Genomic DNA, 21695 nt, shown 5'->3' on the forward strand with positions numbered 1-21695 from the left:
GGTGTGTTTGTGTGTTGAACAGGGAATCCTTTGTTGAATGACATTGTCCGATTTGTTGTATATTTAAGCGGAGAAACAATGGAGTTTTCTCAGTTTGCCGTGATGCTTAGGTCAGCTTCCAAAATAGCTTTCCTTAAAAGTGTCTCCTTTGACTATATAGAGTTGTGTGGTTTAGTGGAAAATAGCACTAAGCAGGCATTAGGAGACCGGGTTACCAGTCCCAATGTGCTAATGATCAATTAGATCTAAACAAATCGGTTGACCAGGACATGCTAATTTACTGTTTTGTAGAGTAGGAATATTACCATTCACCTGAGATGTGATGACAACTTGTATTACTAGGTATGAAAGTCCCTTGTAAGTTATCAAATACTACATAAAAGTAATGCAAAGATACTTTCAATGCCAGGAATGACAGTAAGCATTGTTGCTTCTAAATTGTGGCTTAAGATTGTGTTTCACTTTGTTTGGTAGAGAGAGTAGAAAATCCTTCTTAAAAATAACTATTTAATTATGTTTGTGGTCTTTCTCCTCTTTATCATAATTGCTTTTAGCTTGTTTAAGTTAACTGATTGGGCATCAAACTGTGTTCAACAGTTTGAAATATAAGTATGATGCAATTAGACTACCTACATATATTTATGAACACGTTTCTCAGGGATTTCAACGAAGTAAGACCAAAAGTATGCAGGGATGGGACAAAATCACAACAGGCAACTTTATTTGTAGAATTTGATCCAAAAAAATAAAAAATAAATAAATGGAGCTGAATCTCTATTGTTAGTACACAAAATAAAAAATAATAATAATAAAAAATACATCAACATTTACCAGGGGAATCATGTAAATGAATTTGCAATCGATTTCATTAGAGAAACATGTGATTTACAACACGGGAAACTTCTTTAACAACCATAGACTTAAATGCACTGCACTGTAGGTCACCTAGACTAGTTAGCAAGAATAAGCATAGTGGCCGGTCCAAAAGGCAACCCCCCGAACGCCTTTTTCAGATGGAGACTTTGGTAATTGTCTGTGGTAAAAAAAGCAAAACAAAACGAAACACCAACTTCTGTTCTTCATCATGTTGGATGGTCATTTTGGCCATTTTTCTCCTGTGATGATGAGTCCATTTTAAATACCTCAGTTATTCTGAAGACACTCCAAATCCACAGAACAGCAGACACTTCCATTCTGTGTATCAAGACACAAGCATTAGCTAATTGAGGCATGGGATATACATTAATTAGCAATGTGCACTTTTATGTACAAAATGAGTGCCTACATTTTGAGGCAACTCCATGAATGCTATAGAAAAGTGCTAGAGAAAAAGTGGAAAGGAAGAAAGGACTTATGAGACCCTCCAAGGTCCCCCATGTTGGGTTCTGCTGGCAGCACAATTTCATATCTCTGTCTGAGTTCAAACCATGTTTGGTACTTAACCGCTATATTTCCAAGTTGTTCACACAACTTATTCACTGGATTTAATCCAAACAAGATTATTTGCAAAAATAATCCCTGAAAGATAATTTGCCATTTAAAAAAAAAAAAAAACTAACCCAAAGTACCCCATGAACCTGAAGGCAACTCCAAAATAGCTTCCAGAAAGGTGGCATATTAGGAATATAGTCTCCCATGGTAACTATGAAGGGAACAATCAATTACATGTATTAATGTAAATATTCCTTTGTAACCCCCCTAAATAAATCTTAAACCTGATCTCACAGAAATAATACTAAGTAACACAGGTATCCATGTTTCCTGGTCAATTTGTTTGCTGGGCTGAATGTACACATGGGACCATGACTCTTTTGCTGTACCAAGTTTTATATTATCCTTAAATTCTGTACTTTGAAGGCAAGAGAGAGGCCTTTTACTACTGGGGCTGCATCTTAAGATGGTACTCTCCAGAAAAGAGAGAAAAATCCATATTTATAAGAGCATACAAAGACAAGTTAGGAACCTTCCATTGATGCCTGAAGCTGAGACAGGATTTGATAGAGCCAAACAGACTAGTTTTTTTTAACGTGCTTAATCATGGGAATCTTAAACAGATGTCTGGCAGAGATTTGACATTGCCTCACCCTTGCTTCCAGTCAGCTATAGTCACAGCTCTTCAAAAGCTTTGAAGGGAGAAAGGGGTCAGCGTTTAATTTTAAAGACATATGAGGATGCCTCGTGGGAACTCCTCAAAAAAGACAGAACAATAATCACAATTAAATCCTGCAGCAAGAGTGTCAGGTCCCTGTTTTAGGCACCCTGATAATTAAACAAAGCAAACAGTTTCATAGAGCAGTTTTTCATTGACAATTTCATGAAAGAGCTTTAAAAATTTCCAGGATAAAAACAGAAGTCTTTTTTCTTTCTTTTTTGATATACAGGTCGAAATCAGCCATAATTGGGCCTAATGTCAATTCTTAAATACTGTAGTTTGAGTGCAAGAGAGAGACTTTTTAATTCTGTGTTCATTTGGAATTTGCCTATATGCACTACATAGCTATGATCCATTCAAACTAATTAACCTCCTGCGAGGAGTAAATGCTGCCTGTGTTTCCACCATGGCCCTTGGAACCTGTGGATTCAGAAACATCAAGGAGTGGACCTCTTGTAAGTGTTCTCTGGCAATGGCATGGTTAGCCTCAGGACATCCAATTACCTTGCATTTACAGGTTGTGCAGGGAGATCCAACCATTGTCCACACTGAGCCGCTAAGCCTTGAAACGCCATAGCTGTCCAGGCAAGTTTTCCTGATGTCATAGGCGATGTTATCAGCCAGGCAAGGGTCACTGACACAGCGGGGACAACACTCCCCTTCCAAGATGGCTGAGTACTCACAGCTTAAATTGGGGCAAGTGAGTGGCCAGCAATCTACCTCTCCTTCCTGTGGAGAGAAAGCCAAAAATGCCTCATCATCGTACTTAGGCACAATTCTGTTGCTAAAATCCCAGAGGGGAAAGAGGGCACAGTAATTCTCATCTCTGTCCTCAGTGACTGTTTCTACTTTAGCACCATTATGGGTACAATGCGCTTCCTCCTTGAAGAGCTACTACAGGTATTACGTCCTTCAGTGTGCTTTTGATAACTGTACACACTGCAGGCCCAGAAATAGTTAGGGCCCGGGTCTGTGCCACTGGCTGCTTATAATTATCAGTACATTTCCACAGTAAGTTTTGAGCTTTCAGGTTTGGGGCTTCCATATCTCTTTCTCTCCCTGATGTTTAGCACAGTTTTGGTCAATGAATGCTAATCAAATGAACAACTAAATGAAAAGATGGTAAGGTACTGGGTAGTGTATAAAGAGAAATGCATATCTTTTAAGGTCAAAAGGAAACCTAAAGCACTGTAATATTTCAACAATGTCATAAACTGAGCTGCTAGTATTACATTGAAAGTTGGGCAAATTAAGGAGAACCATTTCATAATAGTTTTGAATGTGCCGTGTAGTTAGTGGAGCATATTACAGTTCAAATGGAGCCTCCAGGTGTCTCAGAATCTGGCCACTGGGACTCCACTGAGCTGCCCGTAGTAGAATTGCTTCTCTATGCCGCCCCTTCTGTTAGCATGACATTCATTATAATTTATGCAAACTCATGTCTAATTATCCGGTCAACTTCACAAGGCTATGGCCTTTGATCAGCTGCATGAGAGACCATTTACATCCTGCTCCCCATTACGGCATCCAGAGTCTGGCACATGCAAACTCTCAATGAATATTTATTTAATATGACCCACATTATTCTTAAATAATTAAGTTATGTGTTCAACTGCTGCAATCTTCCCCTGAAATATTAAACTTAGGGGCTGAGGATGGAAGAGGATACATTTTTGAAATTCTATGATAATTTCATATCTAAAATTAATACCAATTTTTCTGAGTGATACTGGCTTCTTGAAAAAGAAATGAAATTTCCCTGATATGGAAGCTAATTCTATGGTTGTATTGGATTTGTTTGTCCCTGGATAGGAGTTTGAAAAAAAAATGGCTATGATTTTAATTGACCTGAGTTATTAGTCTGGCTAATGTATAAAGAGAAATGCATGTCTTTTAAGGTCAAAGGGAAACCTAAAGCCCTGTAATATTTCAACAATGTCGTAAACTGAGCTGCTGCTATCAAGTTATCTGAGTTACATTCTTCAGTATTAGGAATGATTAAGACGGATATATTCTATTAAGATTATCTGCACATTCACCAGATTTTAGAACATCCAATAGAAATGTAGAGCATAATTTCTCTGAATATTTATTTTCATCCAGTAGCCATAGACTGAATCATTCATTTCAGCAAATGTTAACTATGAAATGCAGCTAATAGTTTCCATTCCAAGGTGACCTAGTTATGATTTAGTTCCATTAGTTATGTCTGACTCCACGCAGATGAAACATCATATTCACTATGACGATGTGTCCTAACAGTCTTTGCATCCTTAGAAATATTTGTTTGTGAGATAATTTGAAACAATAAGAACCATTCCAGAGAAAAGGTTTAATTTCTGGACCTGTCTTAAGTCTGAGTATATTATTAGTATCCCTAGCTTAAAATCCAAAATAAATTTAATTCTTTCAATCTGAAGGCTTAGCATCTGAAACATGTTTTTCAATCTAGAAAATATTAACAATACTACTTAGTGTGCATTAAGTATCTCCTATGTGCCAAGTACTTGTCCTTCACATATATTCTCTAATCTTCAGAACAGCCCTAACACATAGGCATTCATCCATTTGTGTACATTGAAGGAAAGAGATCAGTGAAAAGCTGGAACTTGCCTAAGTTAATCACACAGAGCTAGCACATGGGAGAACCATGATTGAATTCTAGGCCTTGTGACTCAATCCCTGATATTTCTACTAAGTTACTTTATTCTCCTGTTGAAACCTTTAATGGTTATGTCCCAAGAAATGAAAGATTTTGCTGTATAAGAACTGCAAGTCTTGGTCAAGGCTTTCTACCATGCAGGGATTTTTCTTGATCTAGATGTCCTAATAAGTGGCGATAGTAAACTAACATGACTTGGGTCAAATGTTCTTTTTGTCTTGCACAGTGTTTTAAATAGTAGAATCTGAGTGTCTTCAGACAGAGCATATGCCCCTTAGTTAGCACCAGAACCCACAATTCCCTGCATAGGATTATAAACAGCGGGGAACTAAAGCCCACAGACAGCTGAGTTTATAACCCCTCCAGAGTAAAAGCTAACAGCCTCCAAAGGAAGCTGACATACCAGACACCGACACTGCTGGCAGCTGTGCGTCCAGTTGTCTCCACTGCGATAGAACTTGTGTCCATTTTGATCTAAACATTGACTTGTGACCCTGGTATCACACTCTGGGCAACAGAACAGGTCAACGCTTGGATTCTGGCAATCACAAGCTGTCCGTCGGCAGAATATCTTCCCGTCCTGTTTAGAAACGAGGTTAAGGAGGTTTCATCATGAGGGAAACAATAAGATACATGCATCGTCAAAACCAAACCTTTACTTTAGAGAGCACGTAGGAAAGGTTTCTTAGAATCAAAGTATCCCCTGGCCACCTCCTATTTTTTCAAAACAGATGCACACATGTGATCTCACATATACATGCCCTGTCTTACTATGACCTTGCCTGTAGAGCAAGACAAGTAACCATGGAGACATTTCTAAGTTTAAAAAACAAGTCAATATTTTTTTTAAAACTTTTTTTCTAAATGTTTCCTAGAAAGCCTATTTCTAAGTAAAATTATAACTAACCTGGGGCGGGTAAAATGAAGATATGATCAAGAATTCATGTGAGTGAAAAAATCATACTACTGTACTTTTCCCAGTTCATAATGATAGCACCTAACACATTCAAATGCATTCAAATGCAATTTTATTTCCGTCTCAACTGAGAGAAAGTCTGACTGTACACTTTTACAGAAGAATTAACTGAGGCCCAGAGAGGTTAAATGACTTATCCAGTATCACAGAGGTAGTGATTCGCTAAGCATCACCACCACGTCTTCTGGTTTCAAAACAGCTTTTCTTCTACAAGACAGCCTTTAGGTGGTTTATTACAAGAGGCTAAAATCAGGTGCCATGTGGAGGCAGTTCCACAAGTTATAAGCACAGTGCAATTTCTGCAGTCATGGCCCTGCATTTATAAAGGTACTATACAATGATATTTATAAGGAATTGGAGGTCAACAGCATTCAAATATTAATACTGAACATTTTTCAGCATATCTCATTTATATATCTGTTGTTCACAGTAACTTCACATCTCAGATAATGAAGAAGCTAAAAATGTAAGGTGAGAGCTGTGGCCACCCCTTATAACTGCTTTGCTGAGTATTTACAGAACCAAAGAATCTCAGGGCCAGGCATACCTTAGAGGACTCATAACAAAACCCCTTTGACCTATACTTTCAACTTTTCTAGAGCAACCATATTCAAACGTCATCAAGCCTTGCTTGGAGCTCTCCAATCTTGAGGAACTAACCACTATGGAAGTCATACAAGGTATACATCTCTGCACATGTCTGAATGTCAAAACACTGGACTTGTTGCCTCTAACCATTGATCCTTGTTCACATCGTTGGTAATCATAGAACTCCCAAGCCCTTCCGTCACATTTCAACTCTTCTGTTCTTTGAAGACAGAATTTAAAATCTCCAATGAATCATCTCATCTCTGGATTAAACATCTCTAATTTTTGGGCCTGTCCTCATTCTTTTTAGTCTTCTTACTATTATAGTTGCCTTCTTCTTCAGTAGTTTTGACTATTTCCAATAATAATAATGATCTACCATAATATTAACACTTGTTTTGTGCCATAAATTGTACTAAGTTTTCTCAATGCATTATCACACTTAATTCTGACAAACAGAAGCTGAAAGAATGTGCTATCACAAGACCTCCATTACAAGAAATATTGAAAGGAGCGCTCATACCAGAAACAAAAAGACAGAAGTATATAAAACTTTGAGTAAAATAATTAACAGATAGACAGAAGCAGTAGGAAACTGCAAATCTACTTCGGAATAGGTTATTAAACAATTATAAAAGTTAAAGGGTGAAAAGGGCATTAAAGTTATAACTACAGCAACTTGGTAACAAATGCATAGCATCAAAAGCAATAACTTGTGACAGAATCATAAGGGGGAGAGAAAAAGGACTAAATAGGTACATGTGAATGAACATAAGAGGCAACCAGAAGAAAAAGGACTATTGTATGTATAAAACAGTTTACATAAACTAATGGTAACTACAAAACAAAAATTCAAGTTGAGGCATGAAACATAAAAAAAAAAAAGAAAACAGGAAGAAAAAAAAGTACAGAAAACCGCCAAACTTAAATATCAGACAGAATTTAAAACGGAAAACAAAAAACAAAATTACTGTAGGAAGTCCTCATATGTCAGTAGTTACCCTAAATGTAAATGGCACAATATCACCCATCAAAGGCACAGAGTAGTGGGATTAATTAGATAAGCAAGATCCAACTATGTGTTGCCTGCAACTCATCTCAGTCCTAAGGACAAACATAGCCTCAAAGGGCAGGGGTAGAAGATGATACTTCAAGTAAATGGCCTCTAGAAAAACAGGTGTAGCAATGCTTACATTAGTGAAAACAGATTTAAAGTTTTAAAAAAAGGAACAAGAAACAAAGATGGACATTTAATAATGATAAATAAGAAAATTCATCAAGATGATATAACACTTATCAATACGTATGCACCACAATATATAAAGCAATTACTAACAGCCTTAAAGGGAAAAACTGACAAAAATACAATTATAGTAAAAATACTATAGTAAATACTACAGTAAGAATAACTCAATACCTCATTGACAGCATTGAATAGATCAACCAAACAGAATGTCAATGAAGAAATATTGGCATTAAATGACACATTAAATCAAATGGACTTAATTGATCATTTTAGAACTTTCCATCCCAAAATGACAGACTACACATTCTTCTCAAGTGCACATGGAACATTTTCAAGGATAGATCAAGTGTTGGGGCACAAAACTAGTCTCAATAAATTAAAGAAAACTGAAATTATGCAAAGCATATTTTCTGAGCACAAAGGTATGACACGAAATTTACTACTAGAAGAAAGCTGGAAAAAAACAAATATGTGGTGACTCACTAAGGAGAAAAGAATAGACAATAAAGAAAAACAGAAAAGAAAATTAGAAATCAAAGAGAAATTACAACAGACACCACAGAAATATAAAGTATTATACAAGAATACAATGAAAGGCTATATGCACCAAATTCAATAATTTAGGAGAAATGAAATAATTCTGAAAAATACATAACCTTCTTAGCCTGAACCATGAAACTGGAAAAATTGAAACAATAATGAAACCCCTCCCAAAAAACAAAAGTCCTCGACCAGGTGGTTTCACTGGCAAATTCTATCAAACATTCAAAGAGTTAATATTACCTATCCTTCTCAGCCAAAAAATTGAAGAGCAGGAATACTTTCTAACTCATTTCACAAGGTGAACATTATCCTCATTTCCGAACCAGAAAAGGATAACACACACACACACAAAAATTACAAACCAATGTCTCTGATGAACATAGATGCAAAAATCCTAAACAAAATATTAGCAAAATGAACACAACACTGCATTAAAAAAATCATATATCACGATCGAGTGGGATTGATTCCAAGGATGAAAGGATGGTTCAACATTCACAAGTCAATCAATATGATACACTACATTAACAAAATAAAAGTAAAAATCATATGACTATATCAATAGATGCAAAAAAGCATTTGACAAGATACAATGTCCATTTATGATTAACACACTCCATAAAATGGGTATAGAAAAAAAGTACCTCAACCTAATAAAGGCCATATGTGACAAACTCTAGGCTAAGTATCACTGGTGAAAAACTGAAAGCTTTTTCCCTAAAATCAGGAATAAGACAAGGATGCCCACTCTCACTACTGCTATTCAACATAGTACTGGAAATTCTAGCCAGAACAGTCAGGCAAGAGAAAGAAAGAAAAGAAATCCACACTGGGAATGAAGAAGTAAAACAGTCACTTTTTGCAAAAATTATGATTCTATATATAGAAAACCCTAAAGATTCCACCATATGACAATTAGAAACACCAAATAAATACAGGAAATTTGCAGGATGCAAAATCAGTAAACAAAATCTGTTGTGTTCCTATATAAAAACAACAGAATATTTGAAAGAGCAATAAAGTAAGCAGTCCCATTTGTAATTGCAACAAAAAGAATAAAAAGCTAGGAATATACTTAACAAAGGAAGTGAAGGACCTACACACTGAAAACTACAAGACATTGTTGAAAGAAATTGAAGAAGGCACACAGAAATGGAAAGATGTTCTGTGGTCATATATTGGAAGAATTAAGATTGTTAAAATGGCCATATTACCTAATGCAGCATTCTGATTTAATGCAATCCCCATCAAAATCCCAATGGCATTTTACAAGAAACAGAACAAAAAAAAAATTCTTAAATTTGTGTGGCACCACAAAAGATTCTAAAGATCCAAAGAAATCCTAAAGAAAGAGAATAAAGCCCGAGGTATAACAGGCATCAAACTATACGAGAAAGTCACAATAATCAAAACAATATGGTACTCACAGAAAAACACACAGACCAATGGAGTAAAATTGAGAGCCCAGAAAGAAACTTACACTTACATGGGCAACTGATTTTCAAGAAAGGAGCCACAATCATACAGTGGAGAAAGGAAAGTCTCTTTAATAAATGATGTCGGGAAACCTGGAAAGCCACATGCAAAGGAATGAAATTAGACTATTATTTGTGTATTTTTACTTGATTTTTTTTGGGGGGGTTAGGCAGCATACAGGTATGTCTTGCTTTATTATCAATATGCTTTAGTTTAAACTTACCACTTTAAACCAAATGTTGTTTATTTATTTATTTATACTAGATGTCCTACATCTTTATTTATCCTGTATACTGTACTTCACCCTCCTTTTTTGCTTTATTTGCTTTTAAAAAAGGTTTTTGTGTGTATGTGTGTTTTTGCCATTATCTTATTTTCTCATACTTCTGGGCCACAATTACATATATTTCAGTCCTATTGACATTGACTCACAGATCACTGATATTCAGTTTAATTTTCAGAATCTTTATATTTCATTTTAAATAAATGTCTATTGCTGTGTATTCAAGATCATTAAGATATTTGGCTCGTGTAACCATTACTTAAAATGACTCCCAAGGGGTTTACTTTAACCAACAGAAGCTAAGAAAAGTAATGATAGCTACAACATGACACCATTTGGTCAGCTCCACTACAGAAGGCACAGTATCTCCCCAAGTACACAAAGACCAGGCCTCAGGAGCCCACATGGCTAAGTCCTTGGACAACATTAAACACAAGAACGGATTCCTTTAGAAGAGACTACTGTACAACAGGCAATGAGACCCAATCAGAATGTCAGGTATTTCCCTATCTACTGATTAGAAGGATGAATAAGTCAATAATCTCCAAGGTTGGTGTAAAATAAAGTAATTTCACATCTCATCAATTACATGAAAATGCCAAATAGGCCTTCTTAGTCTATTACATGTTCAGAAAAATAGCTATGTTCACTTTGGCATTAAATTACAGGGTAACTGTCAAGAAAATCATTTTTAATAATGAAAATGTCACAGGTGGCTCCTTCATTCACTAAGAATGCCATTATGAAACTTCAGCGCACAGAGCACAACTGTACTAGAATCCAAATTTGGCAAGAAAATGAAGCCAACTGATGGTGAGTAACCCTTCTTGCCATAGATCTCTGGGGTCATTCTCAGAGCTTGTCCTCTATCCCAGCTGGAGTGGATAGAACAATCCCCACTTAAATGCCAAAGATGTATTTTCCTACCCTCGACCGTAGGAGCTAAATGCTTTTATGCAGTTTTATATATGAAAGTTCAGCTATAAACAATTAATAACATTTAAACTGCTTTTGAATTTTAAAAAGCAGGAACATACACTTTCCTAGAAAATAAAAACCTAATTTATCCTTATTATGCCTTGGAAAATTATAGGTTTTATAATATAGATTACACATTTTATTACTGAATAGTCAACAGATGATACATTTACTCCAGATTGCCTAATATCACTATTTTTCTTTCTACCATAGTTTCAAAACTTTTAAATCAAGAGAGTAGACTTAGATAAAAGTATGTATATTGAATAATAACACAAACTAGAGTTTGGCAAACTGATACCCAGAGTCCAAATTTGACAAGTCACTTGTTTCTATGAAGAAAGGATTTTTGGAACATAGCTTCCGTCATTCATTTACATATTGCATATCGCTGCTTTCACATTACAATGTCAGAGTTGGGAATGAGACAGAAACCCTACAGTGTGCAAAGCCCATTTGGCCCTTTACAGAAAAAGTTTTCTGATTCCTAATACAAAGTATAAAATTAGGAGGGGTACTCTAGACTCCTCTTTTCTACCTTCTCACATACAAATATATTGGGCTTTGATATCCGCTCCTTCTACACACTGTTAATTTTGCTTCAGGTTACCCCCACCGTCTAGTCAATTAGTCCTCTCTAATTAGCACCTAAGGTCAAAAAAATTAGCAGTTATTTAATCCAACTGTCTTATTTTAATGAGGAGGAAACCAGGTCTAGAGAGAGGAAATGACTTTTCCACATAGTAAATTAATAATAAATCAGGAGCTAGACCCCAATCTGGACGTTTGTAACAATGATTTTGTATCACGAGGCAGTGAGAGGGTAGGAAAAAATGATTTCAGATAAACTGAGATCAGAAGGATTCTTGAGGCAATGAATCTCAAAGTGTAGTCCTCTGACCAGCATCATTAGAATCTCCTGGGAACTAGTTACACATGCAAATAGCTGTGCCCCAACCCAGACCTACTGAGCCACAGAGTCTGAGGGTAAATCAGTGATCAAAGTTTCACAAGCCCTCCAGGTGATGGTGGTGCCAGGGAAAGTTTGACAACCGTGAATGGAGAAACAAAGTGCCCAGTCAGGTGAGGAATTAGCATGGTATAAGCTTCAAGCGCCTGCAGTGAAAAGGCAGGGTTTGGAGTAGCACAGTAGGAAGATGACATCGGGGAATGGACTGAACATGGAGGCTCAGAAGGGTCCCAAGCCTGCTAGTGGCAGCTGGCATCAAATCACAGCACAGCCACTCTTAAGTGCCTTCAAGCCCAGCACGAGCAACCACCAACCACAAATCAATTGGAAGTTCCCATAAGGTGGTCATAAGCTGGTCACAAGTGGCAGTGGACCTTGCCCTGCGCCAGAGCCCCTCCCAAGAGGCTCTGGAACCAACACACCTGTTGGCCCCTTTTAGCCTTCTCCAGGGCACCACCCAACCAGCTCCACAACGACAGACCCAAAGGGAGTCCCCAGAGCTGTGCTGATGCAAATCCTGATCTGTGGGGTCAGTCCCCACACAACAGCTTGTCTGTTGGAATCAAGGCCAGAACTCATAAACAGTCAACCTGTGGTTCAACCCCACTCACTGACGTGCCGACAGCAATCAAGTCTCAGCTACAACAGGAAAGCACACACATCCCCACACAAGGGACCACTCTAGAGCACCCAGCTCAGATGACCATGGAGACTGCACCACTGGGCTCCATAGCACACTTACTACATAAGGCCATTCTGCCAAGACTGGAAGACACAGCTGTCTAGCTAACGCGCAGAAACAAACACAGGGAGGCAGCCAGAATGAAAAGAACCATGTCCCAAATGAAAGAAATGGACAAAACTCCACAAGAAGAACTAAATTAAATGGAGACAAGCAATCTACTAGACGCCAAGTTCAAAACACTGGTTATAAGGATGCTCAATGAATTGAGGGGAAGGATAGATGAATTCAGTGAGAACCTAAAAGCAGAGCTGAAACTATATAAAAGAACGATGCAGAAATTAACAATGTAATAACTGAATAAAGAATTTGTTAGAGGGAATCCACAGCAAATTAGATGAAGAAAAAAAATCACATTAATGATCTGGAAAGACAAGGTAGTGGAAAACACCCAGTTGGAACAGAAAAAAGAAAAAGAATTTAAAACAATGAGGAGAGTTTAAGGGGCCTCAGGGACAACATCAAGCATACCAACATTCACATGATAGGGGTACCAGAAGGAGAAGAGAGACAGCAGATGATTGAAAGCCTATTTGAAGAAATTATGACTGAAAATTTCCCTAACCTGGCAAAGAATATAGACATACAAATCCAGGAAGCACAGACCGTCCCAAACAAGAAAACCCAAAGAGGACCTCACCAAACACATTATAATTAAAAGGCTAAAGGTTAAAGACAAAGAGGGAATCTTAAAAGTAGTGAGGGAAAAAGGTTAGTTACAAACAAAAGAGCTCCTATAAAACTATCAGCTGGTTTCTCAACAGAACTTTGCAGGCCAGAAGAAATTGGCACAAAATATTCAAATTCATGAAAAAGAAAGATGTACAACCCTTATTATTCTACCAGGTAGGCTATCATTTAGAATTGAAGGAAAGAGAAAAGTTTCCCAGACAACAAAAAACTACAGGAGTTAATAACCACAAAACCAGTACTATTTAAAAAAAAATGTTAAAGGAACTTCTTTAAGAAGAAAAGATAAAAGATATGAATACAAAAGAGTAAAAAATTCTCCCTGACAAAGGCAAACACTTAGTAAACGAAGTGGATCATCCATATTTTGCTTGCTGAATGGAGCCTTAACTGCCAACTTCTTCCATAAAGCCTTCTCAACAATTCTAACCCACGATGAGATGTTCCTTCTCTTAAAAACTTTTTTCCTTTGAGTCAGTGCCATGTGGTTATATATTTTGCTTATTAACTTGAAAATTTCTTGAGGGAATATCCCACAACTCATTAACATACTACTGAGTTGAGAGTTTGAGCTCAGTCAAGTTGGATTGACTGATGGCTTAAATGGTTTCACATATACTAACTATATCAATAGATATCATCTATAGAGAATTGCAGGATACATGGTAAGATGAGAAAACTATGAAATTTGGGGCAAGCAAGTGGAATTCACGTCCCACCTTACACATTTATAGGTGATATTTAGGCAACATTTCTTGCCCTAAAAGGTAGAAACTTGGTTTTTTTATCTTTCAAAGTTGTGATACTGGTTTTAAATTACAGAGTGCTTGTAACATGGGAGGTGCTCCATAAATGTGGGTAATGGACCTATATTTGAATGTGTCAAAGTAGGTTCACATGTAAGGGGTGGGGGGAACGATGTATTGGGGTAATGATCTAAAGACTTGATAATACAGCTTTCCTAAATACCGTGTTTCCCTGAAATAAAGACCTAATCAGAAAATAAGCCCTAGCATGATTTCTCAGGAGGACATCCCCTGAGCATAAGCCCTAATGCATTTTTGCAGCAAACTTTAATATAAGACCTGGTCTTATTTTGGGGGAAACACAGTAGGTGCCCCCAGGTCTGTTGGAGGTGTAGCAGACTTGAAGGCACGTGAATGAATTGGATGACTTTTCAAGGTTCACTTCAACTCTTTTTCTACAGAGCACTGTGAATTTCTCAGGAGACCAGCTCTCTAAGAGGCTCCTAAACCAGTGATTTCTTGTGGTTCCCATGCCTACACCAAAAGAAATAATATAATGCAAGACCTAGAGCAAAGCAATATCAAAAGACAATGAATAGGCAAGATCAACAGAAGATGAAATAAAGCACAAGGCAATGAAACACTTTGATAAGCCCATTTTGCAAAGTATAAAGCAAAACCAGTCAATGACAGCATTTTATTTTCAGAAACATTAAGCTCGCTTCTGGACGGCTTCATGTAAGGACAAGCCTGGCATTGAGAACCACAAACAAGACATCATTTACCAGAAGGCCTTGTGTCATCATTTGTTCAGAATGGGAGACTGACACTCTCTGTCCATTGGAGGCAAGTCTCTGATCCTTGCTTTTCTGGATGATGTCACTACAAAAGTGAGCAAGTTCATGCAGGTGATGAGTAGTTTTAACTAGCAATTCTGTGTGAGTGTGGGATGAGGGCTTAGTAAAGTTGTCACCCAAGCAACCTCACAGGCACTGCAGGCTCTCAGCAGGGACGGCTGACATTGACCTCTCTGCCCGGCCACCCCTGCGCTCTGCGGTCTCCTCAACACCACACCTCACTTTTCACTAAGAGCAGATTTGCCTGCCATGCAGCATCATTACTTGTAGCACGGATTAGAATCGAAGAAGTCTTTTCAGGAACTATAGGACACCCACAAGTCAACAACCTGGGAGAAAGAGGTGAGGAGGGAGAGAAGAGAGGGAGGAACTACATCAGTCTTACCTTGCAGGAACACACAGAACACCTGTCTTCTTTCAGGGTCCACACCTGGCCATTGCGCTTCAGTCCTCCTTCATGGGGGCAGTCACCAGAGCAGGAGGGCCCCGCGGGACAGAGGCAGTCGAAGCCGCCTGCCAAGTTGACACAGGCAGAATCATTCCAGCAGGTATGTGTTCTTAAGGCACATTCATCAATGTCTGCAATAAAGTACAGAGCATTAGAATCAAGCTGATTATTAGAAAATAATCATTTACAATACCATTAAGTAACATGATTGAGCATTCGGTTTGTGCCAGGTACTGTGCCAAGCTGTTCACCTACATTGCCTCATATACTCTGTAAGAGAGCTCTGTGTTAGAGGATCTGTTCTTATGTCTATTTTGCTCATAATGGAGCTGAGGTTTACAGAAGTTACATATCAGGTCCACTGTCACATAGCTAATAAGTGGCAGATCTGAGGCTCAAACTCGTAACACTTGGACTCCAGTTACTAAATTATATAGTAGCAGCTGTGAACTAGTTTTAGGATATTCTCAAGAAATGTTCCATCCAGAGACCATAAACACTGCTAATGGATTAAAGTGTGGATACCCCCTATGAGGTCTTTTAGAAAAGGTGTGAAGAGATTGGCCACCAAGTAGGAACTAGGGGGAATTAGGGCCACCCTGAGCCAGTTAGACTGCTCCCAGATCCTGGGGCCCAGGGTGAAAGGAGAGGGACTACGTCTTGTTAGGTGCTTTCCTAATCAAGCCTCCCCATCCTCATGACCAGTAGCATTTTTGCCTATGGGAGAAAACATCCCAGAGCTACAGTAGGATATGGCATGGGCGTTGATGAAAGACACACACACATTTTGCTGTTTTTCATTGATATCTAAGTATGGAAGGAAAACAAAAATCCAGTCAGCCCTCCCTGACATTGAAAACTCAAGTGACCTTAAAGACATCTCAAACACACAGCTGTCGGCCCTTACCTCACAAGGCAGCTAATTCTGTCATCAAGTAACTCTTTTAGAAATGTTTTCCTTCAATTGAAATGAGATATAGTAATCAATAACTTCTACTTCTTGGTAGTAATTCTGAGACCAGTCAAGAAAACTCTACTTGATTTTTCTTATTTATGACAATCTTTATGGTCACTTGTCTACCGGAGTATTCTACTCCACTGATTAATCTATGGCCATGCCCTTCAAAGATCCTTCAGAAGACAACATAGATTCCAATAAACTTTTACCAAAAGTCTGCTATGCGCAAGGTTCTTTGCACACGAGGTATCATAAATGTTGACATGACATGAAGACATGTGAAAGTGATAAGGAGAAACACAGTAATACATATAGGTAACTATTGGTGGGCTATGTATTAATAGGCTTGACTTTTATAGTAAGTTAGGATAAGAACAGTATAAATTAACTTACTCTACATCCTAAATTGCAGGTTAAATATGTATCAGATTGTAGGCATTTGGTTAAAGATTATGGATTAAAGAGAAAATAAATGTCAGTGGCATTTTTCCCTAAACTGCTCAAGCAATAAGGTCCTTAAAAGCATAATATCAATTTTACTGCTATTGTATATTTATATATAGTTTCAAAGTTTTTCAAATCTCTTCTTTCATGAATTATGTCATGGAACTGCAAGATAGAAACAGTTATTCTCATTTTACAAAAGAAGGAACTGATGTACAGAGATGGCTAAGTGGTCACACAGCTAGTACATTTTAGAGCAAGGACTGTGTCCTAGGCCTTCTGACAGACACACTAGACTTCTTTCTGCTATTCTGTGCCAACTCAAGGTCTAAAGTCACCTTTCAGCATATTAGAATGTTCTGTGGTTTTACCTACTGTCACGCAGGAGACCCTGCTCGCTGCGCCATTTGTCGTGCGGGGCGTCTGGCGGGGCGGCCTGCGGGGTCTCTGCTCCCGCTCCCCACATGAGAACGCAGGACATGGTGAGGCCAAAAAGGAACACCCACGGAGCCATAAGTAGGGGAGTCATCACTATATTCTCACCGGCGGCATCCGCCTCTCTGCAATCTGCTCTTGCTAGCCCCCATTCTCTTCTCCTAGCGTAGCCATAGCAGTTACACTAGTGGCCAATGGCTTACGGGTTACAGCTGACGGCCAACTAGCCACAGCTGATGGCCATCTGATCACAGTTAACGGCCATTTACTACCCGAGCCAGCACCTTTCTATGCGAGGCCGAGAGCCTGGAAACTGCTTTTTGGGGCTTTGTTCCCACACCTACTTTCAACTACTTACTCTCTAGACATTGCAACTCATTTTCAAGAATATGAACTTACATGAATCCTCTGTAGTATTTTTAATTGAAATGCTGAAAATGATATAGTACTCAACATTTGCTAGATAGAATTTTGAAACTACCGTGACTTAAAAATCATGAGAAATAAATGACTTATCTTTTCTGACTGAATGCATGCACTGTTTTGGTATAAAACTTGGCTTCACAACGGTGTTACAAAGTAGAAGATGTTAAGGAATTCCAGTAATATTTCTAGATTTACTTTTTGTCTTTGTCCCACCAATTGTAGACTCAGTCAAGACATCTATTTAATGAGTGATGATTATTCCTTTGAAAACTGTGAAAATGATCCCAAATTATGATGCCTAGATTCCGGGTCAATTACACTCAGACCTCAATTACATCCTCATCGTTCCTAGTCATATCCATGCTATTCTCAACACAACTGACCATATGAGGCTTCTGCCTAGAAACCACTCTCATCTCCCCAGTCTTCGTCCCCTTCTCTGAATCTTCCTAAATAAAGTAGCAGTGAATGTGGGAGTCAGGCGACCCATGTTTGAAAGCAATTTTCCATTTAATTGCATTTAATTGAGTGCTTACTGTGTACAGGTCATTTTTCACATCATACTATACATTCTTGATCATATTATTTAGTTCTCTGACCCTCATTTATTTCTTGTATAAAACTATATCCACCTAATCTATGGTCATTTGAAAATAAAAATGTAGATAACAATGACTCAGTAAATATTTGTTTCTTGATTTAATGAATGTAAATATTTATGATAAGGTTCAAGCCCTACCTCTTTGGTTAAGTATTTCCCAATATGATGTCAACACATAGTAATATGTGGCACCTCTGAACTCCCACTGTAATAAAATTAGTTGGTATATAGCTTACTATTTAGGTATACACTACCTTGGAACAATAGTAAAATGATACATTTGCATTATTTTCACTCCCCAGTTTTTGCTGTAACAACTAAAGTATTCAATCTTAATAATTCTCTCATCCCATTTATAACTGCGTTTATATGTCTAGGAGATACAGAGTAAATTGTTAGATAGACTGATGGCTCATCACGTGTGTAATTATAAAAATAATAGAATTCACCTTTCTTCGAATTCTGTGTTAGCTCATATCTTCATACTCATCATTGTAAAGCCTCGTATCTGATCTCCCTGATTTCAGCTACTTCTCATGTTAATCCAGTGGTGTTTGATTGTGGGCCCAATAGATACATTTGGGGACCTTTTAAAAAAAATTCTGGTGCTCAGGCTCATCACCATTAGAGACAGATTTAATTGGTGTAAAATAGGATCCAGACATCTGGGCTCTGTTCAGCTAGATGAGATCATTGCTCTAAATACCTTCCACAGGGGAGTGCTGTTCCAAAACGCCGATCTATCCATGTCACTCCTCTGTTTATCACCTCTCAGTGGTTCTCTGATGCCTATAACAAAAGGTTCAAACTCCTAGCATAACATATAAGCCCCAATCTTACCCTTCTATTGTTACCTTCTGTCTCTCCCCCTTTCTGTTCAAAAGCAATGGGTCATACACAGACACACCATGTTGTTTTCTCTGTCTGTAACTTTGAACATGCCTTTTCTTATTATGGGAGTACTCTTCCCTTCCCTAGCTGTACTTTCTCTTAGCCTATATGGAATGGGCTGGAATATAAATTAATTGATTAGGTAAGCACTTCCCATCCTATGCTATCTTCACTCCCACGTATTCTTCAAAATCAGGATCAAGTATCACCATCCCTCGTTCTGCAAGACGTCACTATTGACTTTTGGCTTTCTCTGTACCTGATATGTAATGCTATCTTGCACTTCTCTCTCAGTTGTTACATGCTTAATATATCCATCTCCATAGAGGAAAGAGACTAAATATTTTCATTTTTTCCCTAATACACTGTGGATGTTCAACGTATGTATCTACCTTAATTAAATTCAAAAAATTTATAGACTGGTACTATTCTAGAGCCTACTTTGCCAAAATTTGTTCTCTGAGTTCTTCAAGAAGCCTAAGGCATAACCACAATGCTTCTCTTCAGGGAATACATTTTATTGTTGAGTTTTCATCTGGAAAAGCCCTTGGGTCTGGTTTACATACGATAAATATAGTAAAATAGGAACCACACTGAAAAAGCAAGACGAACTTCCTTTCTCCCTCCCCACTCCAGTTTCTTGTCAAATGCTTGAGGATAAGGGCAGAGGAAGACTTGTTAACAAGTCACTCAAGAAACTGGAAGAGAAATTTCAATGGATCTACAAACAGTGGCTACAAAGGGATATTTAATTTATGGTCTCCTTTAAAATAATCACTAAATTGGTAATTAATGCCCAACTATAATTTGCTGTTTTTAACATTTGGTTATTTTGCATTACAAAGTTGCAAACATCGGCAGTGTTTTCTTTCATAAATTCAGAACACTGAGCATAAAGAGGAACATACCTAGTATGCACAATAAAAACAAGGTGCAAAACCTGGGTTTGCTTTTGTTGCTCCAGAATGAGACGATTTCACAGTTGAATATAGGACCATATTGCCTACAGAGTTCCATGTAATTGCTTTACTTATGACACAGAAATCTAATTCTGCTTCCATGCAATTTAACAGATTTATGGAAAGCCAGATGTTAGCAATTATGGAAACCGACATTATTCATATTCTTGGTAATACAGACCTGTTTGCTCTGCACAAAACCAACTTAATCTATTATACATATCCCAAGGCATCCAAAGAGAAGAAACACCCTATTTACATATTGCAACTGTTGTTCTCTGCTGAGCAAACACAAAGACATTCACCCATGATATTTACCCAAATCATCAGACAGGCCTCCAATGACAAAGAGGCAATGAAACAAAAATCAGGGAAAATATTCCACATTCAAATCTATAATCATTAAAGTGTAGTGTTTTTTTTTTTTTTATTGTAAGTAATGGCTCTCTGTAATTTTCTTGTGTTTCTTCTTGTAAGTTCATTATTTAAATGGTCCATGCTCAGATGAGATTTTTTTCGATAAAATTCCACTGCTGAGCTTACATTAAAACTAATTTTCTCGCATTGACATTTTCACAATTTCTGAAAGCTGTTATTATTGTAGTCAATTTTGCTTTAAAAAATGTCTAGTTGTGCCTAGTCAATCTGCTTTGTTCTTTAATTTGAGGTTCTTAGGTTTCTCAAGCATGTAAGAAAGTACAATTCAGAGATGTTTATATCAGCAGCAAACAAACTAATCCCAACCTAGCCCCAAACAATTTTCCTACCCTTCAAGAAAAATGGAAGTTTTAATAGCATAACAACTGTAATGGTACCTGCCTCAGGAGCTGAAACTTCTACAAGATGATTTCAGAGATCAAGGGAAACTTTTTTTCCAGTGGTTTGGTAGCAGATCAAAGGAGAGAACATTTTTTATTACCCCATGTTCCTCTTTCTTGAATAACTTACACAATATCTAGTTTTACTTTCTAACTCAAAACAGGTGATATGTCAGAAAACAAAATTTAACCTGGGGTTTGAATATCCAGCTGTGTGTGTGTTCTGACTTGGAAATCATTACCAGACATTAGTAGCTTGGAAATGAGAACAGAGCTTAGGGGGTTATTAATGATAAACAAGATAGAGCACAGATGCCTCTCCCATAGCTAAAGTAGTATGACTTCTTTTACAGTGGTAGAGGTAAAAAAAAAAAAAAAATCCAGGCTGCATATTAGCAAATTCAGTGAAAGAAACAAGTAGAGAAATCTGAGGTCTGACGGGGCTTGTAAAATGCAAGGCTAATGAAATGTCAAGCTGCATAGTATGTTCCACGTCCAGAACAAAAGAGATGATAGCCGTGCTAGTCATGCTACACTGGGGTGTTCTATGTTCCCTTTAGAATAAAAACTATTAAGAGTAGGTTGACACACTTAGGACACATCAGAAGAGATCTACCAGCATAGTGAGGGGCTCAAACTCATCTTGCTTTAATGAGATATGAGGGGTTCGGCCTGAAAAGGTAAAGACTGAAAGAAGAGGCCAGTGAGCTACAGTGTCATCTATTTGAGATGCTATTATGTATCTCTTCGGAAGAAGTTCCAATGTCCCCGCAGTGTTAACTCTTCACTCTTTGTTACTGCCTCCG

The 21695-nt window shown here is 37.7% G+C and overlaps 1 protein-coding gene across 2 annotated transcripts in view; it reads right to left on the bottom strand.

Moving 5' to 3' along the window:
• Positions 1-694: 694 nt before the first annotated feature.
• NELL1 (neural EGFL like 1) overlaps positions 695-21695 on the bottom strand; it is a 772999-nt gene continuing 751998 nt past the window's right edge. For both annotated transcript variants that reach the window (XM_081063734.1, XM_081063733.1), the window contains 4 exons: positions 15295-15488; positions 5218-5394; positions 2657-2881; positions 695-1194 (listed from right to left, as the gene is read on the bottom strand). In XM_081063734.1, the coding sequence (XP_080919860.1) occupies positions 1144-1194; positions 2657-2881; positions 5218-5394; positions 15295-15488 (647 nt within the window). In that variant the 3' untranslated portion in view covers positions 695-1143. The remainder of the gene's footprint in view (positions 1195-2656; positions 2882-5217; positions 5395-15294; positions 15489-21695) is intronic.

This window comes from Rhinolophus hipposideros (genome assembly GCF_964194185.1).
Source record: "Rhinolophus hipposideros genome assembly, chromosome: 10".
NCBI lineage: Eukaryota > Metazoa > Chordata > Mammalia > Chiroptera > Rhinolophidae > Rhinolophus > Rhinolophus hipposideros.